This window comes from Sus scrofa, chromosome 5 (genome assembly GCF_000003025.6).
Source record: "Sus scrofa isolate TJ Tabasco breed Duroc chromosome 5, Sscrofa11.1, whole genome shotgun sequence".
Lineage (NCBI taxonomy): Eukaryota > Metazoa > Chordata > Mammalia > Artiodactyla > Suidae > Sus > Sus scrofa.
The window spans coordinates 67,699,263-67,724,095 of NC_010447.5; the positions used below are offsets into that span (position 1 = coordinate 67,699,263).

General features: G+C 41.2%; 1 protein-coding gene and 1 long non-coding RNA gene across 3 annotated transcripts in view; one reads left to right on the forward strand and one right to left on the reverse strand.

Annotated features, from left to right (window-relative positions):
* KDM5A (lysine demethylase 5A) overlaps positions 1-16,881 on the reverse strand; it is an 87,353-nt gene extending 70,472 nt beyond the window's left edge. Inside the window, exons 1-5 of the mRNA XM_021092486.1 lie at positions 16,271-16,881; positions 13,129-13,206; positions 11,333-11,455; positions 2,544-2,714; positions 183-317 (exon numbers count right to left, since the gene is read on the reverse strand). Of these exons, the coding sequence (XP_020948145.1) occupies positions 183-317; positions 2,544-2,714; positions 11,333-11,455; positions 13,129-13,206; positions 16,271-16,435 (672 nt within the window). The 5' untranslated portion in view covers positions 16,436-16,881. The remainder of the gene's footprint in view (positions 1-182; positions 318-2,543; positions 2,715-11,332; positions 11,456-13,128; positions 13,207-16,270) is intronic.
* LOC102165305 lies at positions 16,875-21,992 on the forward strand. Of its 2 annotated transcripts, XR_002344142.1 has the most exons (4): positions 16,875-17,013; positions 17,581-17,667; positions 18,524-18,665; positions 21,743-21,992. It is a non-coding gene; the product is annotated as an uncharacterized LOC102165305 (long non-coding RNA). The 2 variants fall into 2 exon arrangements; XR_303532.3 differs by having other exon boundaries at positions 16,875-17,667.

Here is a 24,833-nt window from a genome sequence, read left to right on the forward strand (position 1 = left end):
CCCTAAATCAAATCAGACTGAATTTTACAATTTCCTCCCCATTCACCTCAAAGGTAAATGAAAAAGTAAGTCTCAAGTTTTAAAGAACAGCATGTGAATGACCCCCCTCATAATCAGATTGACAGTTCTGCACAGTTAACACACTAGAAATTCCTGTCAAAATGGCTCATGGAAACTAGTACCTGAGATTTGACACGTCTTGTTCTCTTCGGCAGAATGTTCGTTCTTGTGCCCGATTCTGGGGAAGTTTGGACATCAGTTCCAAGAACCTCAGGCTCCACTTTTTCCTTAAGATCTAAATTAGGCATTTGTACACCCTAAAGAATCAAGAGCACAGGAAGAAGACATATTCAATGATCAGAAATCAGACTTGGGAATCAGGAGAAAAATAATAAATTTCTAAGAAAAATCTAAAACTACATGAAACCAGATACAATTCCCCCACCAATCTGATCTACAGATTCAAGACAATTCCTATCAAAATCCTAGTAGGTGTTTGTTGTAGATATTGAGAAGTGGATCCTAAAATTTATGTGGTAATGAAAACTGTTTGGAAATTTTGAAAAAAAGAACAAATATATTACACTACCAAATAGCAAAACTTACTATAAAGCTGTAGTATTCAAGACTGCATGGTATTGGTATTAGGGTAAACATACAGACCAGAAAATAAAACACACTAGAAATGAACCCATATATTTACAGTCAACTGATTTTCAACAAAGGTGCCAAGGTAAGTCAATGGGAAAGGGGCAGTCTTTTAAACAAATGACATTGGAAAAACTGAATATTCATTCATATACCCCTTCCCAGCTGCCCCAAAACAGACTTAGACCTCTACCTCATACTATACACAAAAAAAATAACTCAAAATGGGTCACAGACCTAAACATAAAAGCTAAAACTATAAAACTTCTAAATGAGAACAAGAAAACCTTGTTGCCTTGAGTTAGGAAAAGATTTCTTAGATATGACAACAGAGGCACAAACCACAAAAGTGGGGAAATCAATAAACTATTCTTTAAATAAACACCATTATAAAAATGAAAAGACAAACCACAGACTAGGAGAAAATATTTATAAAATCATACATCTGATAAAGGACTTATATTCAAAATATATAGTGAATTCTTAAAACAAGTATAAGATGACAAACAACCCAATAAAAAAAGATCTGAGCAGACACTTCATCAAGGAAGATATACAAATGACTAATATGCACATGAAAAGATGCACAACACCATTAGTCATTAGAGAAATAAAAATTAAAACCACAATGAGATATCACTACACACCCACTAAAATGGCTGTAAGCAAAAGAACTGACAATACCAAGTGCTGGCAAAGATGTGGAGAAACTGGAAGCCTCTACAGTACTGGTGGGAATGTAAAATGGTTCAGCCACTTTGGAAAACAGTTTGGCAGTTTCTTAAAAAGTTAAACATAAACTTACCATATAACCCAGCAATTCCACTCCTAGGTATCTACCCAAGAGAAATGAAAACATATGTCTACACAAAGACTGGTACATGGATATTCACAGCATTATTCATAACATCCATAAACTGGAAACAAACCAACTGTCCATCAACTGATAAATGAATAAACAAATGTGGTATATCCATACAACAGAATATTATTCAGCCATATAAAGGAATGAAGCACTAACACTAAAATCTGGATGAACATTAAAAACATTAACCTAAATGAAAGAAGTCATACACAAAATCATACTGTATGATTCCCTCTATGTGGAAGTTCTAGAAAAGGCAAAACTATAGAGCCAGAAAGCAGATCAGGAGTTCTCCAGGTTTAAGGGTAGGAGCAAAAACCAAACACACACAAAGGAACTTTTGAGGCTGATAGAAGGGTTCTAAAACTGGACTGTGGCAACTGCTGTGTAAAGGTATAATTTATTAAAGCTGACTGTGTACCTACAATAAGTGAATTCTTTGATATGTACATTATACCTCAATAAAGCTAAAAAAAAAAAAATACATGAAATCAGGGAGTTCTCATAGTGGCGCAGCAGAACGAATCTGACTAGGAACCATGAGGTTGTGGGTTCGATCCCTGGCCTCGCTCAGTGGGTTAAGGATCTGGTGTTGCCGTGAGCTGTGGTGTAGGTTGCAGACACAGCTCAGATCTCAGGTTGCTGTGGCTGTGATGTAGGCCGGCAGCTGTAGCTTGGATTAGACCCCTAGCCTGGGAACCTCCACGTGCTTCCAGTGCGGCCCTAAAAAGCAAAAAAACACAAAAAAACAAACATGAAACTCTTTTTCAAAGCGTTTAAGTCATGTCTAAGTTTAAACATTTTAAATAAATAAGAAAACATTCTTCATCCCCCTTAGCCTTCATCTTGTAAACCACCAAAAATAGCTGTTATTTTTAATCAACATTTTACTACCTGAATTTTGGAACCTACAGAAACCTTTTTCAACTTGCTATGCACAGCCAACTGCTAACTTATAATGGGGAAGAGTCTAAAGTTGATACTTGGCAGAATGGACTTATCCACTCCCAAGGAAAATGATGCATCTCACCATAAGGCTGACACCAGACTGGAAAAGTTCATATGGGTAGAGAATTCTTTCATAATGTGACTTCAAAAGAGACCCAGTTCCTTTTCCTGGCAGATATCCCAAGCGGCTACCCACTTTAGACCATTTCTTCTCTTTGGTGACCATTTCAAAACCACCTTTGCTGGCAACAATCTGAAAAAGAAGGTAAAAATTATTTAGGGAAAGAGGTACGTTCATGTATTCTGACTCTATATCTTGTCTACTAAATGGAAAATCACTCTGGGCCTAGATTTCAAATTTCCTTTCAACAAATATTAAAAAAAACTGAAACTCATTAACATTTAAAGTATGGAATAGAGACAGTAATTTTTGGAACTTTGAAAGTCCTACTATTTATTATTTAATTAATGTTACTATTTCTACCTTTAATTAACCAGCATTCAAAAACATTTAATGAATTTCTACATTATGCACCTTGAGAAAACTGAACACATATATGCACTCTACATCCACAGGGAATTCAAAATATAAATAAAAGTTAAAAAAAGACCAAGAACAGACATGAGAATAAATGTTACATAGTAACATGAACATAAATCCTGATACTAGAAAATATACCAATTAACTTATACAACTTAACAAAAATGTCAAGCAATAATGGACTCAAAATATTTTGAAAAAGAGGCTGTAACTTTTCAAAAAGAAAAATATTTTAGGGAGTTTCCATTGTGGCGCAGCAGAAATGAATCCAACTGGTATCCACAAAGATGCGGGTTTGATCTCTGCCCTCCCTCAGTGGGCCATGGATCCCGAGCTGTGGTGTAGGTTGCAGATGTGGCTTGGACCCTGCATTGCTGTGGCTGTGGTGTAGGCCAGCAGTTGTAGCTCCAATTCAACCCCCAGCCTGGGAACTTCCATATGTCATGGGTACAGCCCTAAAAAGCAAAAAAAGTAAAAATAAATAAATAAAACATGAAAAGCAGCAGGATGAAATAAGTGCTACATCAGTGTAAGCTGTATTATAAATGTCTACATTCATGGGCAAGTGGGGAGCAGTATACGTGCTCTAAATAAGTGAAGGACACATTTTCTACTCCTGTGCTCTAGGGTTTTATTGTAGCAGAGATAAAACTACAGCCAAAGCAAAATTCTCCTCTAGTGAAATATACGAAAGCTTGGTAGAAACAAGTATGTTCACGTGCCCTAGAGAAGAACACATCTCCGATTCTTTACTCTCTTCTCACAGCCTCAGAGAATCTGCCCCTGATACTAAGAGCCAACAAGGGAAAAATTATGTAGAGAAAAAAAATTATTTTTCAAATTCTATACTGAGAAGAAGACAGGTAGAGGGCTGTCTGGAAGCAACCAGATGAGTAAGAATGCCTTTCATTCATGGCTTCCCAGAGTTTCTACACTGTCAGCTACTGTGTTAGATGCTGGAGGTACAGCTGCAAATAAAATAAAGACCTCTTCCCTGCTGAAGCTTACATCCTAGTAGGAAAATAAATATAACGTCAATTTTGAAGTGATAAATCCTGTGGAAGAAATTTAAAAGAGTAGTTAAAAGCCTTCCAGGAGTTCCTGTCGTGGCGCAGTGGTTAACGAATCTGACTAGGAACCATGAGGTTGCGGGTTCGATCCCTGGCCTCGCTCAGTGGGTTAAGGATCCGGCGATGCCATGAGTTGTGGTGTAGGTTGCAGATGTGGCTCGGATCCTGCATTGCTGTGGCTCTGGCGTAGGCCGGTGGCTATGGCTCCGATTGGACCCCTAGCCTGGGAACCTCCATATGCCGTGAAAGCAGCCCTAGAAAAGGCAAAAAGACCAAAATAAATAAATAAATAAATAAAAGAAAAGCCTTCCAAGTAGGAGAATGAGGATAAACTAAAGCATTAAACAGTCACCAAAAGCCTCATTATAAAGGTGAAATTTGAGCAAAGACTTGAAGGAGGTACAGCAGTTACCCAAGAAGATACACAGGGAACAGACAGAGTGAAGATCCCACATGGGAAGCAAGCCTAGCGTGTTGCAGAACAATGAGGAAACCAATATGCTGAAGCAAGTGGGGAGAAGCATAAAAGTCAAAAGAAACAGAAGCCCCCTCAGGAACCTGTGTTACCCAATACAATTATCACCATTACGTAATAACCTGTTGTGTATTCAAAGCACTTCATGCCAAATTCACATTATTCAAGCTTCTAACCCAACTCTGGCAATTTCTGGCATGCAGCTGTGAAAATGACAGCCAGCATAGTTGGGGTATGGCCAAGAGTAAGACAAAACTACCTCAGAGAGAAACCAAAGCCATGACTCTGGCTTCACGTTTACAACACTCTAACAATCTAACCAGACCTAATACTATAAAAACACACAAAACCTCTAATGAAATATATGAAACTTGCTTTACTTCAGCTAAGAGATTCAAAGATCATCATGCCTGATTTCAAAATATGAACTAGTTATTTCAAACATTCATCATGTAATATCACACCGCTGTCGTTAGAAAAGTATTGACCCATGCCCTATAAAAAAGATACATGGCCAGTTCTGGTTGTGGCTCAGCAGGTTAAGAACCGGCCATAGTATCCATGAGGATGTGGATTCGATCCCTTGACTCACTCAGTGCGTTAAGGATCCAGCATTGTCACAGATGTGCCTCAGCTCTGGTGTTCCTGTGACTGTGTTATAGGCCGGCAGCTGTGGTTCTGATTCAACCCCTAGCCCAGGAACTTCCACACGCCACAGGTGTAGCCATAAAAAAAAAAAAAAAAAAAGATACATGGCATGCGCTTAAATTGAACACAATGAAGACAAGCACTTAATCAAAACTCAACAAGAGTGAAGTTAATTAAAGCCAAAATGCCCAATGAAAAAAGTCTAACTAGCAAGAGACAATCTTAACAGACAAAAAGTAGAAGCAGCCTTCTACTTAAAAGCTCCCTCTCAAAGCTCCACTAAAAAGTAGAGGAACAAAAAAACATACTCTCAAGAGGACAAACAGACCAAGAGAAAAGCAGACATATGAATGATACTCTAGCAAGCAAAAACAAAGACAAAAATCCTCAAACACTTGCAATAGAATAAAGCCAAGGAAAAGCTTCTACAACACAGAACCTGGAAGTGCTAAAGAAATGGAAGCGGCAATGCCTTCACAATTAAATTTATGAAGAAAAGCATTGGCTGAAAACTTGCATAAAAGCAATCAGACCTCCCCCAGTCAGCACAGCCAGGAAACCATCCCTCTCCTACCCCAGCAGAAGCCTGGAAATTTACTCTCAGGAAGAGTCTAAAGAGGGACTTCCTAACCTAACAAAGAAACAGGTAAGTAAACTAGAAGATCAGACTATATATCTCACACCCAATCAATAAGAGAGAAAACATAAATGGAAAAAATTATCAAAGAATACAAGGAGTTCCCGTCGTGGCTCAGTGGTTAACAAATCCGACTAGGAACCAGGAGGTTTCGGGTTCGATCCCTGGCCTTGCTCAGTGGGTTAAGGATCCGGCGTTGCCATGAGCTGTGGTGTAGGTTGCAGACGAGGCTCAGATCCCGAGTTGCTGTGGCTGTGTGTGCTGTGGCAGCTACAGCTCCAATTAGACCCCTAGCCTGAGAACCTCCATATGCCACACATGTGGCCCTACAAAAGACAAAAAAAATAAAAAATTTTAAAAAGTAGAAAATTTTTAGACAAGCAAAAAATTTACATCCCATTTACCTTCTTGCTCATCTAACTAGAAGAAATGCTCCACCAAAACAGGAGTAAACCAAGTAATAGGAAGACTTAAAATAAGGAGAGTCGCAGGGAATTCCCAGAATGATAACAGTGAAACAGCTAACCTTAAAAACCCACCAGTCTAGACTTAAGCAGGAAAGAGAACTCCAGAGGAATGACTCCAAGAAGAAAATGAAACGACAGATTATCTGATGAGCATAGTGACCGATTTCTATTTCTGGAAAAATCTGAAAATAAATTTTTGATAGTCACAAAGAAAACTTAGAAAATAAAAAAAGGGGAGGTAGATGGAATTCCTGTTTTGGTTCCGTGGGTTAAGAACCCAACTAGTGGAGTTCCCGTCATGGCACAGTGGAAACAAATCTGACTAGGAACCATGAGGTTGCAGGTTCGATCACTGGCCTCATTCAGGAGTTAAAGATCCGGTGTTGCCGTGAGCTGTGGTGTAGGTCGCAGACGTTGCTCGGATCCCACGTTGCTGTGGCTCTGGCATAGGCAGGCAGCTGTAGCTCTGATCAGACCCCTAGCCTGGAAACCTCCATATGCCATGGGTGTGGCCCTAAAAAGCAAAAGTAAAAAAAAAAAAAAAAAGAACCCAACTAGTACCCATGAGGTTGAGGGTTCAATGCCTGGACTCACCCAGCGCATTAAGGATCCAGCATTGCCATGAGCTGTGTGTGGTGTAGGCTGCAGACACAGCCTGGAGCCTACATTGCTGTGACTGTGGCCTAGGCAAGCAGCTTCAGCTCCAATTTGACCCCTAGCCTGGGAACTTCTATATGCTGCAGGTACAACCCTTTAAAAAAAAAAAAAAAAATAGGAGTTCCCGTTGTGGCGAAGTGGTTAACGAATCCAACGGGGAACCATGAGGTTGTGGGTTCGATCCCTGGCCTTGCTCAGTGGGTTAGGATCCGGCATCACCGTGAGCTATGGTGTAGGTTGCAGACGCGGCTCGGATCCTGCGTTGCTGTGGCTCTGGCTCTGTCTGGCAGCTACAGCTCCGATTAGACCCCTAGCCTGGGAACCTCCATATGCTGAGGGAACGGCCCAAGAAATGGCAAAAAAAAAGACAAAAAAAAAAAAAAATAGAAAGTAATTGTTAATGTGAAATTGCATTAAATTACAGACATGTCAAGTAAGTTTTTGCTATCTAAAAATAACCAGGGGAGTTCCCATCGTGGCTCAGTGGTGAAGAACCCAAATAGTATCCATTAAGACATGGGTTCAACCCCTGGCCTTGCTCAGTGGGTTAAGGATCCAGCGTTGCAGTGAGGTGTGGTATAGGTTGCAAGACACAGCTTGGATCCTGGTGTAGGCCAGCAACTACAACTCCAGTTTGACCCCTAGCCTGGGAATTTCCACAGGCTGCAGGTACAACACTAAAGAGACAAAAAAAAAAAAAAAAAAAAGCAGGGAGAGGAGTTCCCTGGTGGCTCAGTGGCTAAGGACCCAGCATTGTCATTTTGTCATTACTGTGACATGGGTTCCATCTCTGGCCCAGGAGCTTCCACATGCCATGGGTACTACCCAAAATAGACATGAAAACAAACAAACAAACAAACAAACAAAACCCAGGGAGAAAGATGAGGTGATTTAATCAAAACAGGAAACAATCCCATTGACAACTGACTCAGAATCCTGAAAATCTGCTTCCCACTAAAAAGCAGTGGGAATCAAAGCATCAAAATAACATCTAAAATAACACAAATTCAAGAGAACTAATCAGATATGAGCCAAAAATGATTTTTTTTTTAAGTAAAAGTAAGACCTAACAACCTAAAAATATCAGAACTCTCAGTACTTTCTGCAGTCTTCAGCCTGAGCCTCTTGCTAGAAAGTAAGATGTTGTATGAATGAGACATTCACCGACGGTGGAGGTCAAACAGTGATTCCCTCTGGGAGAAGTACTGCCTGGGAGGGAGACGAAGGAGCCCTAGAGAGGCTGTAAATGCTCTTTATCTGGACGGTGGTTAAAGAAGTGTGAACACAGAGAAAGACTTACCCAGCTGGACAATTAAAACTTGTACATCACACATTGCCTAATGTAAAGCCGCAAAGTAAAGGAAAAAATTCCTGTGGTGAGAAGCAGTAATCTCACTTTGACATTTAGGGAACAGAAGTATTATAAAGTGTAAACAAAATAACTACAAATCAAAATGCCTGCCTTTCAGCTTTCAATCTTGGTTTTATATGCATTCTCAAGGGTTAAGGGAAAGAAACGTCCATGGGCACTTCAAGGCTCCAATTAACCCCAAAGACAAAGTTAACCTCTAATCACCACATATTTGCAAAGCAAGATAAACTTTATGAGCAATATTCTTCTTCTGCACAAAAAGGAACTGGGTTTCTCAAGATGGGAGTTAAACCGTCTAGACGACAAATGTTAGAATTGTGGACAAGGTTAGATTAGGTTACCTCTAAAATCTCTTCCTAATTTTGAAATCCTATAACTCTGTTAAACCAAGAAAACAATCTATCATATCAAACCTAATGCGTACCTTTTAACTGGAAAATTAATGATATAGGAACAGCTTCAACTTAATAGGTTATCTGCTTATACCTTTATTCTATCAAATTTCCTAGAGTATTCATAAAACTAGAACTAAGGTATGTGCGTGGCATGAGTTTTGGCTGAAGATTACCATAACACTATTCATGTCAATGATTAAATAATTTTGAAAAGATTTTTCAAATATTTAAGCTACATGAATCATACCAAACATATTGAGAACCTTAAACAGCATCACAGAGTAAGTCAGTAGTTAAGTTTTCACTGAATAAAAATGTCAAAAAGGGAATTCTTAAGACAAAATGTATTTTTTTTGTCTCTTTAGGGCCGAACCCGTGACAGTTCCCAGGCTAGCAGTCGAATTGGAAATAAAGTCACACCACAGCCATGCCAGATCTGAGCCACATCTTTGACCTACACCACAGGTCACAGCAACACAGGATCCATAACCCACTGAGAGAGACCAGGGACTGAACCTGTGTCCTCATGAATACTACTCATCAGATTCATTACCGATGAGCCACAATGGGAACTCCTTAAACCAAATTTTTATCCTAATGGTTCCCTACAAGAAACAAACTCACCCTTCAAATTCACTATAATTTGTCCTTTGGTACGTAGTTTTTCAAGCAGCTGCACTAGATAATTTTCACACAGTGCTTGATTACTGGTATTACTCAACTGATAAAATAAGCCTAGAGCTGTATTTCAGCATAAGACTACACTTTCTAAAATGCTTAGTAGTGTATAAAATTTTTAAAATATAGAGAATTCAGACCTAACATTAATTTTAAATTGTATCACAGAACATAATTTAAATGTTTTTCTACTTTTTTCCCTAAAAAGTGAAATCTTCCAAAAGTGGAATTTTTATTTCAAAATAGTCTATCAATCATAGGACATGAAAGGCCACAAAAATAAGTTGTTTTGCAAAATTCCTCACTAATCTAGCTGTCTCCACTCGCAAGTCAGAGCAGTCATTGTTCTGTTTTGTCTTTTTGCCTTTTCTAGGGCCGCTCCCGTAGCATAGGGAGGTTCCCAGGGTAGTGGTTGAATCAGAGCTGTAGCCACCGGCCTACGCCAGAGCCACAGCAGCTAGGGATCCGAGCCGCGTCTGCAACCTACACCACAGCTCGTGGCAACGCCGGATCCTTAACCCACTGAGCAAGGCCAGGAATCGAACCCACAACTTCATGGTTCCTAGTCGGATTCATTAACCACTGCACCACGATGGGAACTCCTGTTTTATTCTGTTTTTTTAATGGCTGCAACTGTGGCACACGGAGGTTCCCAGGCTAAGGGTCTAACTGGAGCTACAGCTGCCAGCCACAGTCATAGCTGCTCGAGATCCAAGCCACGTCTGCAATCTACACCACAGCTCATGGCAATGCTGGATCCTTAACCCACTGAGCAAGGCCAGGGATCAAACCCACAACCTCATGGTTCATAGTCAGATTCGTTTCCACTGCGCCTTGAGGGGAGCTCCCATAGATTTTTTTTTTTATTATTATTGTATGTTTTCAAGGTAACTATTATAAACCCCATTGCAAGTCAGTTTATTTCACACCAGGAAATGTAACGTTACAAAGTTAACCTAAATTTAGGCAAAAATTAGTCTAAATTCTTCACCTTTAACTTTTAATCTATCACTCATTCTACTAGATAATGCTGCCCTCAGTTAACCACTAACACTACTTATAGGTGTTATACAACTGATATGCACCACACATGAGAATGTTGAGTAACATGAGTCTCTTTAATATGCCAAATTTTCAATCAAGAGGTAGAAAAAAAGGGAGTTCCCGTCGTGGCACAGTGGTTAACGAATCGGACTAGGAACCATGAGGTTGCGGGTTCGATCCCTGGCCTTGCTCAATGGGTTAAGGATCCAGTGTTGCCTCGAGCTATGGTGTAAGTTGCAGACGTGGCTTGGATCCCGAGCTGCTGTGGCTGTGGTGTAGGTCGGTGGCTACAGCTACAATTCCACCTCTAGCCTGGGAACCTCCATGTGCCGCAAGAGCAGCCCAAGAAATGGCAAAAAGACAAAAAAAAAAAAAAAAAAAAAAAAAAAGAAGAGGTAGAAGAAAAGCATGACAAAAACAATTAAAAAGAAAAAACACATGACAAGCTCAACATAAGACACTATATATTCAACAGAAGATAATATTAGTAAGCTGGTATCATTTCTTTTGCACACTGCAAATGGAACCTACTATTCTAAGTAAATCATTAAACATTAATCTCAAAACAAATTATGAAACAGTTTTTTTTGGCCACACCTGAACATGTGGAAGTTCCTGGGCTAGGGATCAAACCTGTGCCATAGCAGCAACCCAAGGCACTGCAGTGACAATACCAGATCCTTAACCAACTGAGCCACCAGAGAATTCCTGAAACAGATTTTTTAAATATCTTGAAGATTTATCATTTTCATTGACTCATGCTTGCATTTCACTGTCAAACAAATCCTAAACAGAAAGCAATGTTTCCCATGAAGCATATCTGAAATTCCTAATTTCATAAATTCACTAGTTACTGTTCCAATTTCTAAACCAAATACAAGACTCACCTTGCTCAAAGCATACAGATCCAAGATTTTTCTCTCTACCACAGGGATCTTCAAGGTCGAACCTTGAAGTTCCCAAAATTTCGCTAGTTGATCCAAGAAGTCCAGTCTTACTCTGGTCATTGCCTAAAATTATTAAAATACAGAAATCAAAAATAGCAACTAAGTTACAGCTAAAAACAAATGAGTTTTACTTAACAAAGGTACTCAAAAGAAATTCAGACTTTTCTTTATTGCTTAGTCCAACCTTGAAAAATAAATTAATAAAAAGCATAATATCTTTACTAAACTTCATTAAGGCCAAAAATAAAAATATATGTTAAAAGTTCTCATACTATCAACCAAAGCAACTTTTTGTAAAAGTTAGCTTAACTTGGAGTTCCTGTCATGGTGCAGAGGAAACGAATCCGACTAGGAACCATGAGGTTGTGTGTTCAATCCCTGGCCTTGCTCAGTGGATTAAGGAGCCAGTGTTGCCATGAGCTGTGGTGTAGGTGATATGCGCAGCTTGGGTCTGGCATTGCTGTGGCTATGGCGTAGGCCAGCAGCTATAGCTCTGATTAGACCCCTAGCCTGGGAACCTCCATATGCCGCAGGTACGGCCCTAAAAAGACAAAAGACAAAAAAAAAAAAAAGTTAGCTTAACTTTAAGATAACCAGAAAATTTAGTAAATCAGATTATTCTGCTTCTAAGCATTCTAAGCCTGTAATTTCATCTGTAGATAGTATGCATACTTCATATCCTCTCCCTCACTGATACCTTCATCAAGTATCTTATAAAAGAACAAAGAGAAAAAACAGGTATTAAAATCTCAAAAAAATTTTTAGAAATACCAAGGGGAAAAAAAAACTCAGCATGCCATATTAATAAGCCTTAGCTATCTAAAATTCCTCTTTTGTACCCTGAAACAGTTTTTTTACCATACTGAAGAATATTCTGAAAATGTGGTAGGCAGGCAGAACAACTATCTAAACAGATACCAACTTAGAAAATTTAAGAGAGTAATATTTAAAGAGAGATCTTAACAAATTGGATTAGAGTTCTAGAAAAGTTCTGTTAGAGCAAAACACAACAAAACACAAAACTTCCTGAAAGCTAGGTTTGTTTGTTTTTGCCTATTTGCCTTTTCTTGGGCCTCTCCCAAGGCATAAGGAGGTTCCCAGGCTAGGGATCTAATCGGAGCTGTAGCTGCTGGCCTACGCCAGAACCACAGCAACGTGGGATCCGAGCTGCATTCTGAGACCTACACCACAGCTCACGGCAACGCCAGATCCTTAACCCACTGAGCAAGGCCAGGGATCGAACCCGCAACCTCGTGGTTCCTAGTCAGATCCGTTAACCACTGAGCCACGACGGGAACTCCAAACCCAGGTTTTTTAATAAAAGAATTGTTAGCAGTTCCCATCATGGCTCAGGAGTTAGCAAACCCAACTAGCATCCATGAGGACAAGGGTTCGATCTCTGGCCTCGCTCAGTGGGTTAAGGAGCTGGTGTTGCTATGAGCTGTGGTGTAGGTCGCAGACGCAGCTCGGATCCGGTGCTGCTGTGGCTCTGGCATAAGCCGGTGGCTACAGCTCTGATTTGACCCCTAGCCTGAGAACCTCGATATGCCGCGAGTGCAACCCTAAAGCAAAAAAAAAAGGAAGAAAGAAAAAGAAAAATTATAGTAAATATTTTAAATATTTTTTTTAATCAGAAACTTTCTTCCATTTAGTCTCAAATAACATTAATTCTGAGCCCTGACCTTCTCAAATAAAGAACAGATCAGCAGACAAAACTATGACATAACACCACTCACCTCAAGTTCATTCAGGCGCTGGACTCTGGGAGTGAAACGAAAGCTTTTTACTTCACATGCAAATGGAGGCTGCCAGTCCTAAACAGAAAAAAAAAATTAACATGTTGGTTATTAAGCAAGGAATGCACTATTCATTCCTCTAAGGAGTGAATTGCCACAAATGATGACAACAAATCGACTTATAAGTCTTCTTCAGAGTAAACAGTAATACATAGCTAAAATGATTTACTATTATTTATTTCTAATTTTTTTCAACTTTTGAATTAACATTTTAAGTCTGAGAGAACCATAGATCAGAGGCAGTTGTAAGAAATAACACAGAGAGATGCTATGTACCCTTTACCTCCTTTCCCCTGTGATCTCACCTTGCAAAGCTATAATATGACAACCATGATATTGATATTGACACATTACATGTGGAACATGAACTGATAGCTTTCTAAGTAAGTCTTGTCATCTTATAACTGGTTCTTATTTTTTTTTTAATTAAAACAAAATCTTTGGCGTTCCCATTGTGGCTAGCGGAAATGAATCTGACTAGTATCCTTGAGGACGCAGGTTCAATCCCTGACCTCAATCAGTGGGTTACGGATCCAGCGTTGCCATGCGCTGTGGTGCAGGTCACAGACACTGCTCGGATCTGGCATTGCTGTGGCTGTGGTGTAGGCCAAGCAGCTACAACTCCGATCCAACCCCTAGCCCAGGAACCTCCATAAGTCGTGGGAATGACCCTTTAAAAAAAAAAAAATTATGCTGAAGTATAGCTCATTTACGATGTTGTATTAGTTTCAGGTGTACATCAAAGGATTCAATTATAAATACATACATCTGTTTTTTAAAGATTCTTTTCCCCTATAGGTTACTATAGAATATTGAGTATAGTTCCCATTTAACTCTAATATCCTAATATTGAAATTATTATATCTATTTCCTCCTCAAATCTCACCAAGCCCATTATTTACATCCCAGTTACACCTTCCCTAGTTACTCAAGTGGGATGCAACAACTTCAGGTGTCTCAATACTGTGTCTAATAAACATCCAAGTTTATCAAATTACAAGGAAAACAAAATTTGAAAGAAACAAAAACAGGTAAAATTAAAGCCCCAAAACTAACTTTCAAAAAGTACTTATGTAATTGGATAATGTTTTTTATTCATGTTCAATGTGACACAGCACTTTATAAGACTGTTATATAAATGTTTTGTCCAAAGCCCAGCTTCTGGGCACCCAGATATTCAAAAAAAAAAAAAAAAAGGCAAACCCACAGAACAAGGATAATTTCCAGATTAAAAATGTGCTATAAATGAAATGAGAAAACACATTTCAAGTAGAGTTCCAGACAACATAGTTTGATTTGGCCTAAATAATAGTAAATGCATTTAAAAATGTGAAAAGTAGTCAAAAAATTTTTTATCTTACCTTGGAAACTAAAGAAATCCCCTAATATTGAAATACTGAAATGTTTGTAAACATTTATTTTAAATAACAATTACATGACACAGAGAAGGTATATTATTTCAGTCTTTTTTAAGTAATACAGCTATATTTTAAAAAAATGAACAGTCTCTATTCATTAAGGCGATACACTAGATGAATACATGGGTTAGGAAAAACTTCAGTACTTAAGGTTTTGTCAATATTAGGTAATCTTTACAGAAAAAGTATTAAGTGACAATTAAAAATTTTAAAGAGTTAAACTTTTGGAGGATGACAATACATATATCCTCATTCATCACAGTAATTATTTGTTCAACCTTCTCTGCCAACTGATAGTCTATAATCTTAAATTCATTGAGAACTAGGGGAGAAGCTTGTCTGGGTTTTAAAAACAAACAGACTGATCTAGATTCAAAACTTACTTTGCCACTGCCCAAGATCACATATCTAAGTTATTTAACTTATGCAGATTTGCCTCATCTGTAAAATGAGACCTTGTTTCCCTTCTGGAGCTTCAAACAATATTAAATGAAATAATCTGTAAACGCTGAATTAGCTCCCCCTCTCCCCAAGCCCCCCCCCCCCACGGTCTAAGCTCTTTTTACTCACAGTGCTGCACACACCTCTGGGATAGCCTGTGGCCAGAGCAGATGCTTTTTAAAATACAATGGATAAAAGGACAATATGTTATTTTTATTGCTAGTAGACAGGACATAAAGCAAGGTACTCCTTTAAGAAGCACTAAGGGTAGGGTTCACACACTTTAATGTTCATTAAGCATCATGAGAGTACTTATTGGAAAAGCAGCTTCTAGAACTTTCATATCCAGAAACTGATTCTAGACTGGGAATGAGGCCTAGAGATATGCATTTTAACAAGCATCCGGCTGCCTCCGGTGCAGGTGAACCAGGAATGTCATTTGGAAAGCACTGGTCTGACGAATAGAGAAAAAAACCTTTTGACCTTGAGCAAGTATTCAACCTCTTGGGGCACTAAATTTCATCGTAAAGATTGATATTATAACTAATCCACTGGCAAACCCAGTTATTTGCTATCATCGCGATTCGCAAATCTTTGATTCATGGTTCCTTACAGCAAAAGATTCGACATTTTCTTCCACCTCATTTGACAAATCCTTTCTAAGCCTCTAGATTTTAAAAATAAATGCTGCTGCTGCTCCTCCCCCGAGAAGACTTTTCATTGCAGCAGTAATCACTCTGGGGTTCTTGTTTGGTGAAACCATCCTAAGGGAACAACTAGAGGTTTACATTACCATCTTAAAAACCTCAGCCCTGAGATGAGGCCTCCAAATACTTAATAAATCAAGCATCAAAAGGGCTTGAAGAAACAGCCCACCGATCGAACAGCAGTTTTTACTGTGACACCTTAATAAGAATTATACGCGAGTGTAAAGACGTCGTGTCAGTAACTCAAACACCTTACAGGCCAACGAAAGACCGAAAGCTTTTGTTACCCTTGCCCACAACCCAATAGAGGAAGGAAAGTATCAGTTCCCAAGTTCTAGGCGGAAAGGCCCCAGGGGCACCACTCTCTCGCGTCCGGACGTGCCTACATGAGACCCCAAAGAAACCAAGGCAGAAACATCCAAAAACGCAGCGTCCAGGTGTCGAGAAACCAGGGCAAGTGAACGTGAAAGGACAGAAGGGCCGGGAAGTCAAGCGAACCCGATCAGACTCCGGTACCTTGGGCGGTCGGATTTTGCAGATGCCGGTCTTCTCCGCCAGGGGCCGGATGCGGCCGATGAAGCTGAGCGGGTCTGTGAACTCCTCCCAGCTGGGTTCAAAGACCGGGCACTCCGGAGGCGGCACAAACTCCGCCGCGTAGCCCCCCGGCCCAATGCCCGCCATGGTCGCACAGGGGCCCGCGGCGCAGAGAGAGTAGCTTTGGGTGGGCCCACTGATGGCGCTCACGTCCGCTGACAGGGGCCGAAGCTCATCTTCTCAGGCGAAACCCGCTCAACGCAAGAAACCCTAAACCGCTTCCTCCAACGTTTGTTATTGTTTCCTTCGGGGCTTTTCCTCTCAGGTCGGGGCTCGCCGGAAGTCAGCGTACGACCAAATCCCTCCGCCACCCAGAAACAGGATCCCTCCGCAGCAGTGCCCAGTTGCGCGACCTTCCTCTCTCTCTTTTTCCAGACAACACAGGTCGCTCCTTGGCTCTTCGACCGCGGAAGGTCCGCGCTGCCGACGTCTCCTAGGGCTCAGTCTAGCGGCCCCGTGGCCCCCTCCCACTGGGGCGGTGGGGAACAACCAAACGAGCAGGGCGCTCTTCCGGCGCGGGGGGCTGCGTAATGCGCCGGGGACTGCGTAATGCGCCAAGGGCAGAGGTTCTGCTTCCGGTGAGCGGAACCCGGTTCCCCTTTGTGTGTAGGTGGTCCCCAGGGCGAGCCGTCTGATTTTGCTGTGCTGACTCTTTCACCTACCGTGTATGATTCCAAATAACTACTTTCTCCAGCATCTGTCTCTCTCTCTCTCTTTTTTTTTTTTGGTCCTTTCACTGTTAGTGTCCCTTTCGAATAATCTCGGACACTTTAATCCGCCCCATCTCCATGGCAACAAATTCGGGTCCAGCCCATCCCCCCAATCTCCCGGCTGGCCGGCCTTCGTTACCGTCTAAGAATTGATTTCCGACCACAAAGAAATAACGGCTCTTGAAACTTACTTTTACAACCGTTGATAACCCCCACATCGTCTTAACAGCAATCGCTCTCTTCTGGTAGCAGTGCACCTTGAGACTTTCTCAGTTTGCTCTAACAGCTAGGGCAGCTGTTCCGGCCCTGCTTGTAAAAAACCTCTATGCCAGAGCCCCTCTCCACTTAGTCCAAATTCCGGAAAATGACGCAGAAAAGACTAAAGACGCCGTGAAAGGATAGTTCTTGTATTGAACATCAATCGGAAGACTTACTTCCCGAGGCTTGTTCTCATGCTCCCTGCTCAGTCTAAGCCTCCCCCAGGACCTAAATGGTGATGACTTCCAAATCTCTTATTTCCAGCCTGGACTCCTCTCCTGAGTTACAAGCCAGTACTTCTAGCTACGTAATGGACAGCTCCACTTTGGTGAACTCAGAAAACTTGAACTTGTAGGTCCCCACTGTTTTTTCAGTGTTTCTGATTTCTATGCATGTCTTCATCCTTCTACTCAGTTGCCTGAACCAGAATCTAGAAGTAATCCTTAATTCCTGCTCCTTCACTCCCCACTTAAAATCCAGTGTCAAGTATGGAGATTCTGTCATCTAAAAATAAATCCATTATATATATATATATATATATATATATATACATATACACACACACACATATATATAATAAATATAAATCCACTCATGCCTGTACATCCAAATTATCAGGATCCTGGAGTTACTGTTGTGGCCCAGCAGAAACTGATCCAACTAGTATCCGTCTGGGTTTGATCCCCCGCCTCGCTCAGTGGGTCGGGATCTGGCATTGCCATGAGCTGTGGTGTATATAGGTCCCAGAGGGCAAGGATTCCGCCTTGCTCTGGCTGTGGCTGTGGCATAGGCTGGCAGCTGTAGCTCCAATTCAGTCCCTAGCCTGGGATCCATATGCCGCTGGTGTGGCCCTAAAAAAGCAAAAAATATGTCTGTGTGTGTGTCTGTGTGTATACATACATCAGGATGCTAGTTAAGTTCTCTCTCACCTGGACTCTGATAACAGCTCAGGTCTTGCCCCTATCAAATCCCCCTCCACTCAGTTGTCAGGTTGCTTTGTCAAAAGTCCAGAATTCATCATGTCACTTCCATCTCCAAACTCAACACCAAACTCCTTTATTACTTCCCATCCTAGCCTCCAACTTTCTCTCTTTTATGTTTCTCCATATAGTACAAAAAAAGTTTTGTCGTGGCGTTAATGCACCATGCCTTCTCACCTCTGAGCCTTCACATATAACGTTTCCTCTGTCTGACCCCCCTGCCACAGACATACACACGGTTTCCTGTATCCCCTTTCTGACTACCACTCCTTCATCTGTCAGATCAAGTTTGAAGGCCATCTACAGGAGAACTCCATCTTGCTTGAGGAGGCAGGCTTTTCTGTTCAAGTCTTCAACTGATTGGATGAGGTACACCCACATTATGGAGGGCAATCTGCTTTACGAAAGTTCAGTGATTAGATGTTAGTCTCACCCAGGGAGTTCCCATTTTGGCTCAGTGTGTTAAGAACCCTACATAATGTCTGTAAGGATGTGGGTTCGATCCCTGGCCTCACTTAGTGGGTTAAGGATCTGGCGTTGCTATGGCTGTGGCATAGACTGGCAGGCTCCAATTCATTCCACCCCAAGCCTGGGAACTTCCATATGCTGCAGGTGCAGCCCTCCCCCCAAAAAAAGTTGTTAATCTCACCCAAAAAAAACCCTTTATGTTAACACATAAAATTATTCATCACAGATGTTAGCATAAATAGACTGAGCTCATGCTGTGGCACGATGGGATTGGCAGTGTCTTGGGAGCACTGGGACTTGGGTTTGATCCCTGGTCCAGCACAATGGGTTAAGGATCTGGTGTTGCAGCAGAGGGTTAGGTGGCCACTGTGGCTCAGATCTGATCCCTGGCCTGGGAACTCCATATGCCTCAGGGAAGCCAAAAATGAAAATAACTAAATAAATAAATTTTATGAGTAATAACAATATTTTCCAAAAGAGATTGAGTGAGAAGAGTGGCAATGGTTTATGTTTTTTTGAAAAAAAAATTAAGATTTTGCTTAGTGAGATCAAACTGGATTCTTTTATCTGTTTCTGCACTCAAGCTGTGGTTGGGTTAAAATATATGAAGGAAATCCAGCTCTGCACAGATGTGAATGGAAAAAGGGAGAAGTACTTTTGAAAATTTTAGCCTTTTCAGGAGTTCCCATCCTGGCTCAGTGGTTAACGAACCTGACTAGTATCCATGAGAATGTGGGTTTGATCCCTGTCCTCGCTCAGTGGATTAAGGATCTGGCATTGCCCTGAGCTGTGGTGTAGGTCAAAAACATGGCTCGGATCCTGTGTTGCTGTGGCTGTGGCTGAGGCATAGACCAGCAGCTACAGCTTGGATTTGACCCTTATCCTGGGAACCCCCACATGCAGTGGCAGGTGCGGCCCTAAAAAGACAAAAAAATAAAATTTTAGCCATTTAAAAATCCTTGTAATTTCTTATAGTCTGGCAACGTGGAATCTGTATATATATATATACACACACACACACACATATATATATACACACATATATATACACACACACACACACACACACACACACATATATATATATATATATATATATATATACACACACACATATATATATCTTTTTAGGGCAGCACTAGAGGCATACGGAGGTTCCCAGGCTAGGGGGCAAATCGGAGCTGTAGCTGCTGGCCTACACCACAGCCACAGCAACACGGGATTCGAGCTGCGTCTGCGACCTAAATCACAGCTCACAGCAACACTGGATCCTTAACCCACTGAGCAAGGCCAGGGATAGAACCTGTGTCCTGATGGGTGCTAGTCAGATTTGTTTCTGCTGATCCATGAGGGGAACTCTTTTTTTTTTTTTTTTTTTTTGGAATCTAAAATTTTATCAATGGATTTTTGCACTCTGTTACATTAAAACGATAGTAGGAGTTCCCGTCGTGGCGCAGTGGTTAACGAATCCGACTAGGAACCATGAGGTCGCGGGTTCGGTTCCTGCCCTTGCTCAGTGGGTTAACGATCCGGCGTTGCCGTGAGCTGTGGTGTAGTTTGCAGACGCGGCTCGGATCCCGCGTTGCTGTGGCTCTGGCGTAGGCTGGTGGCTACAGCTCCGATTCAACCCCTAGCCTGGGAACCTCCATATGCCGCGGGAGCGGCCCAAGAAATAGCAACAACAATTTTTTTTTGTTTCAAAAAAAAACGATAGTAAATATTTGTCCTTGAATGGATTTTTTTACCCAGTCATGATTTTGTAACATCAAGCATTGATCATTCGGAAAATACTGGTTCACTGAGATATACAGATCATCCAAATGTTGATGTGTATCAGTATATGTTATTTTTATTTTATTTTTTTGTCTTTTGTCTTTTTTTAGGGCTGAACCCACAGCATATGGAGGGTCCCAGGCTAGGGCTCGAATCAGAACTGTGATGCTGGCCTATGTCAGAGCCACAGCAATGCCAGATCTGAGCTGCATCTGGGACCTACACCACAGCTTATGGCAATGCTGGATCCTTAACCCATTGAACAAGGCCAGGGATTGAACCCTCAACCTCATGGTTCCTAGTCAGATTTGTTTCCGCCGCGCCACCGACAGGAACTCCTCGGTATATGATATTTTTAAAAATCACAAAAATATCACCATTGATCTCAGAAAGTTGGGAAGCTGTCAAACTCACGGTGACAGGAACAAATTTTCCAAAATTATCATTTTAACTTGAAAGCTCAAATTTCATTATCAACAAATATCATCCATTGTTTCCATTGAAGAGATGGTCTCGTGTTTTTCATCTTCAAGAAAAAGTCTGTCAGGAGTTCCCCTGGTGGCTCAGCAGGTTAAGGATCCAGTATTGTCGCTGATATGGCTTGGGTTCACTCCCTGGTCTGGGAACTTCTCCATGACGTGGGTGCAGCTAAAAAGAAAAAGAAAAGAAAGGAAAATGTCTGTCAAACACCTGGCTCTGAATAACTAGAGTTGTCTGGTTAGGCCTTCTGGTGCTCCCTGAATATAGTGGCTAGTTTAGCCCTTAAGTGCTTTCCTTTGAGCAAACCCCCCAACTTCTGTGTGCAGAAGTACACTGTATGTACTTCCCACTTTATCACATGGACAGTTAAAAAAGACTCATAGTAAAACGTGGCTCAGTGGTAAAGAACCTGACTAGTATCCATGAGGACTCGGGTTCAATCCCTGGCTTTGCTCAGTGGATTTAGGATCCTGCGTTGTCATGAGCTGTGGTATAGGCCAACAGCTGCAGCTCCAATTCGACCCTTAGCCTGGGAACTTCTCTATGCTGCAGGTGCAGCCCTAAAAAGACAAAGGGAGAAGGAGAAGGAGAAGAGGGAGAAGAAGGAAATAAAAAGTCAAGCTTTATACAAGCAAATTATTTTTACTGCTTTGTCATGGCCATTCTTGAGTAAAAAGGGCTTACTATTTTTCTTTTTCTCTTTTTTTTTTTTTTTTTTTTTTTAGGGAACTGAGATCCCACATCAACCTGCTGCATGCCATAGCGAAAAATAAAAGATTTTCAGATCACTTTCCTACCAGAGTCATTGAATGTGATGTAAGCCTGACACTTAGAAGCTATCTCCAAGTTCTTATGAAATGCTGCTGTGCATTACTGAATTAACCCCTTTCTTTATAACTTCCTTTTATATATTTTAATGTTTAAATGAATGATGTTAGTCACTATGTTAAAAACTCTGATATAAAGTATTTTCTTAACCAAAGCTCCTCTACATGTGCTGCTTTTTTTCCCCTGGAATACAATTCTGTGCTAATTGAATTTATTACTGGCTTTACCATTGCCTTAAAATTCCATAATTTGGTTAAAAATTTAAACTTTGACATTTTCCTCAGATGTAATTGATAGTTTCAATTTATCCCTTCTTCAAAATAATTAATGGAAATATTTGTACCTAAGTTGAGGTATATAGAAACTTCTTGTAAATTTTCATGTTTTAGGAGTTCCCATCGTGGCTCAGTGGTTAACAAGTCCAACTAGGAACCATAAGGTTGTAGGTTCAATCCCTGGCCTTGCTCAGTAGGTTGAGGATCCGGCATTGCTGTGAGCTGTGGTGTAGGTCGCAGACGCGGCTCCAATCCTGCATTGCTGTGGCTCTGGCCTAGGCCGGTGGCTACAGCTCTGATTAGACCCCCTAGCCTGGTAGTTCCCGTGGTGGCGCAGTGGTTAACGAATCCAACTGGGAACCATGAGGTTGCGGGTTCGGTCCCTGCCCTTGCTCAGTGGGTTAAGGATCTGGCGTTGCTGTGAGCTGTGGTGTAGGTTGCAGACGCGACTCGGATCCCGCGTTGCTGTGGCTCTGGTGTAGGCCAGCAGCTACAGCTCCAATTAGACCCCTAGCCTGGGAACCTCCATATGTTGAGAGAGTGGCCCAAAGAAATAGCAAAAAGACAAAAAATTAAAAAAATAGACCCCTAGCCTGGGAACCTCTATATGCTGCGGGAGCGCCCCTAGAAAAAGGCAAAAAGACAAAAAAAAAAAAAATTCATGTTTTGTTGTCCTCCTTAAATTAAAATATCAACACCTACTTTCCAATCAGATTGTTGGAACACTCATGTTTAGTCTATGTTTACCTTCCCTCAAAGTGCCCACAGCTTATGCTTTACCCAAAATATTAGTATTATTTACTTAAATATGATTTAATTTGTATGACCTTGAATGGATTCCTAATCACCTATCTTTTTCCATTCAGCAGATAAAGGATTGCTATAAGGTGAGGTGCATTATCAGTGAATTTATGAGCACTGTGAGTTGTTCTGTTTAGTAGTAAGACTGCAGATATGTATCAAAGAACATCTTGTCATTGCTTCTGGGGAAATAACATGTTTGTTTCTGTTTATAAGGTCCTTTGCTCTCTTTCCTTGATTATTACCTAGTTCTAGATTTTATTTTCTTTTTTCTTTTTTAGGACTGCACCTGTGGCATATGGAAGTTCCCAGGCTAGGGGTCGAATCAGAGCTGCAGCTGCCAGCCAATGCCACAGCCACAGCCACACCAGATCCGAGGGGCATCTTTGACCTACACCACAGCTCACAGCAACAGCAGATCCTTAACTCACTGAGCGAGGCCAGGGATCGAACCCAGATCCTTGTGGATAATGGTCGGATTTGTAACCCACCTAGCCTCAACAGGAATTCCCTAGTTCTGGATTTTAGTTTGAGATTCTGTATTCCAAATGGAGGTCAATGACAAATCGCATTTATTCCCAGAATAACTAGTGGAACTTTCAAAGTGTAATACAAAAAAAAAATAATTTAGCTAGGCAGAACATGTCATTTAAATCTCTTGTTTATCAAAATATTTGTATAATTTGTAATGTACCAAGAGCTTCTAAATTTAAAAATTGGGTGAAGTATCTTTTCATGATTGGTTTGGATTAGCCCAAATTTCCTTCAAGGACTTTATTGATAATTTCCCACACATGTGAGACATTTTCCAGCACCATATACAGGAGGCAGATGGCAAAAATAACCTAAAGCATAGTGATTGTCAGCACAGCTATAACAGGAAGACAAAGAAAAAGAGGTGAGATTAATGGCAAGAATGGTCACTGCTACACACCACAGGATGAGGCTGAGCAGGAAGCAGAGAATATAGCAAGTTACCGCCCTCCTCACAGGCTCCAAACTTATTCTTCCCCTTGAACTTACCACTGTGATGAGCCCTGGACCTGGAGCCAGTCAACGGGAACTTCTAAACGTCTCCCATTTCCCTCTTCCTATTTCCATCAATTCACCCTTCTTTAGGCCTTTTCCCTCATAGGAATTATCACTATAGCCTCCCAGATCTCTTTTTTTTTTTTTTTTTAGGGCTACACCCACAGCATATGGAGGTTCCCAGGCTAGGGGTTGAATCAGAGCTACGCCACAGCCACAGCAACCACCAGATCCAAGCTGAGTCTTCAACCTACCCCACAGCTCACAGCAACACTGGATCCTTAACCCACAGTGTGAGGCTGGGGATTGAACCTGTGGCCTCATTGTTCCTAGTTGGATTCGTTTCCACTGCGCCACGACGGTAACTTCCCTCCCAGATCTTTAAACACAGGTTATTTATTGATCCTCTGCCGCCAGAGTGATTTTTAAAAATTATCAATCTGATGTGGAGTGGTTTCAAGAGAGGAATAGAAATTGGTAAGGGGGGAGTTCCTGTTGTGGCTCAGTGATTAATGAGTCTGACTAAGATCCATGAGGACAACAGGTTCCATCCCTGGCCTTTCTCTGTGAGTTAAAGATCCAGTGTTACCATGAGCTGTGGTGTAGGTTGCAGATGCGGCTTGGATCCCATGTTGCTGTGGTTGTGGCGTAGGCTAGCAGCTACAGCTCCGATTCAACCCATAGCCTGGGAACCTCCAAATGCTGCAGGTGCGGTCCTAAAAAGCAAAAAAAAAAAAAAAAAAAAAAAAAACAACGAAAAGAAATTGGTAAGAGGTAAAATTCAGGCAAGGTTTTACTGAGGTCCTTGCTACAGCAGGGGGGAGTGAAAACGAACAACAGCTTCCCTTGCTTGCTCCATAAGGTGGGGCGAGCTGCTTCCTCA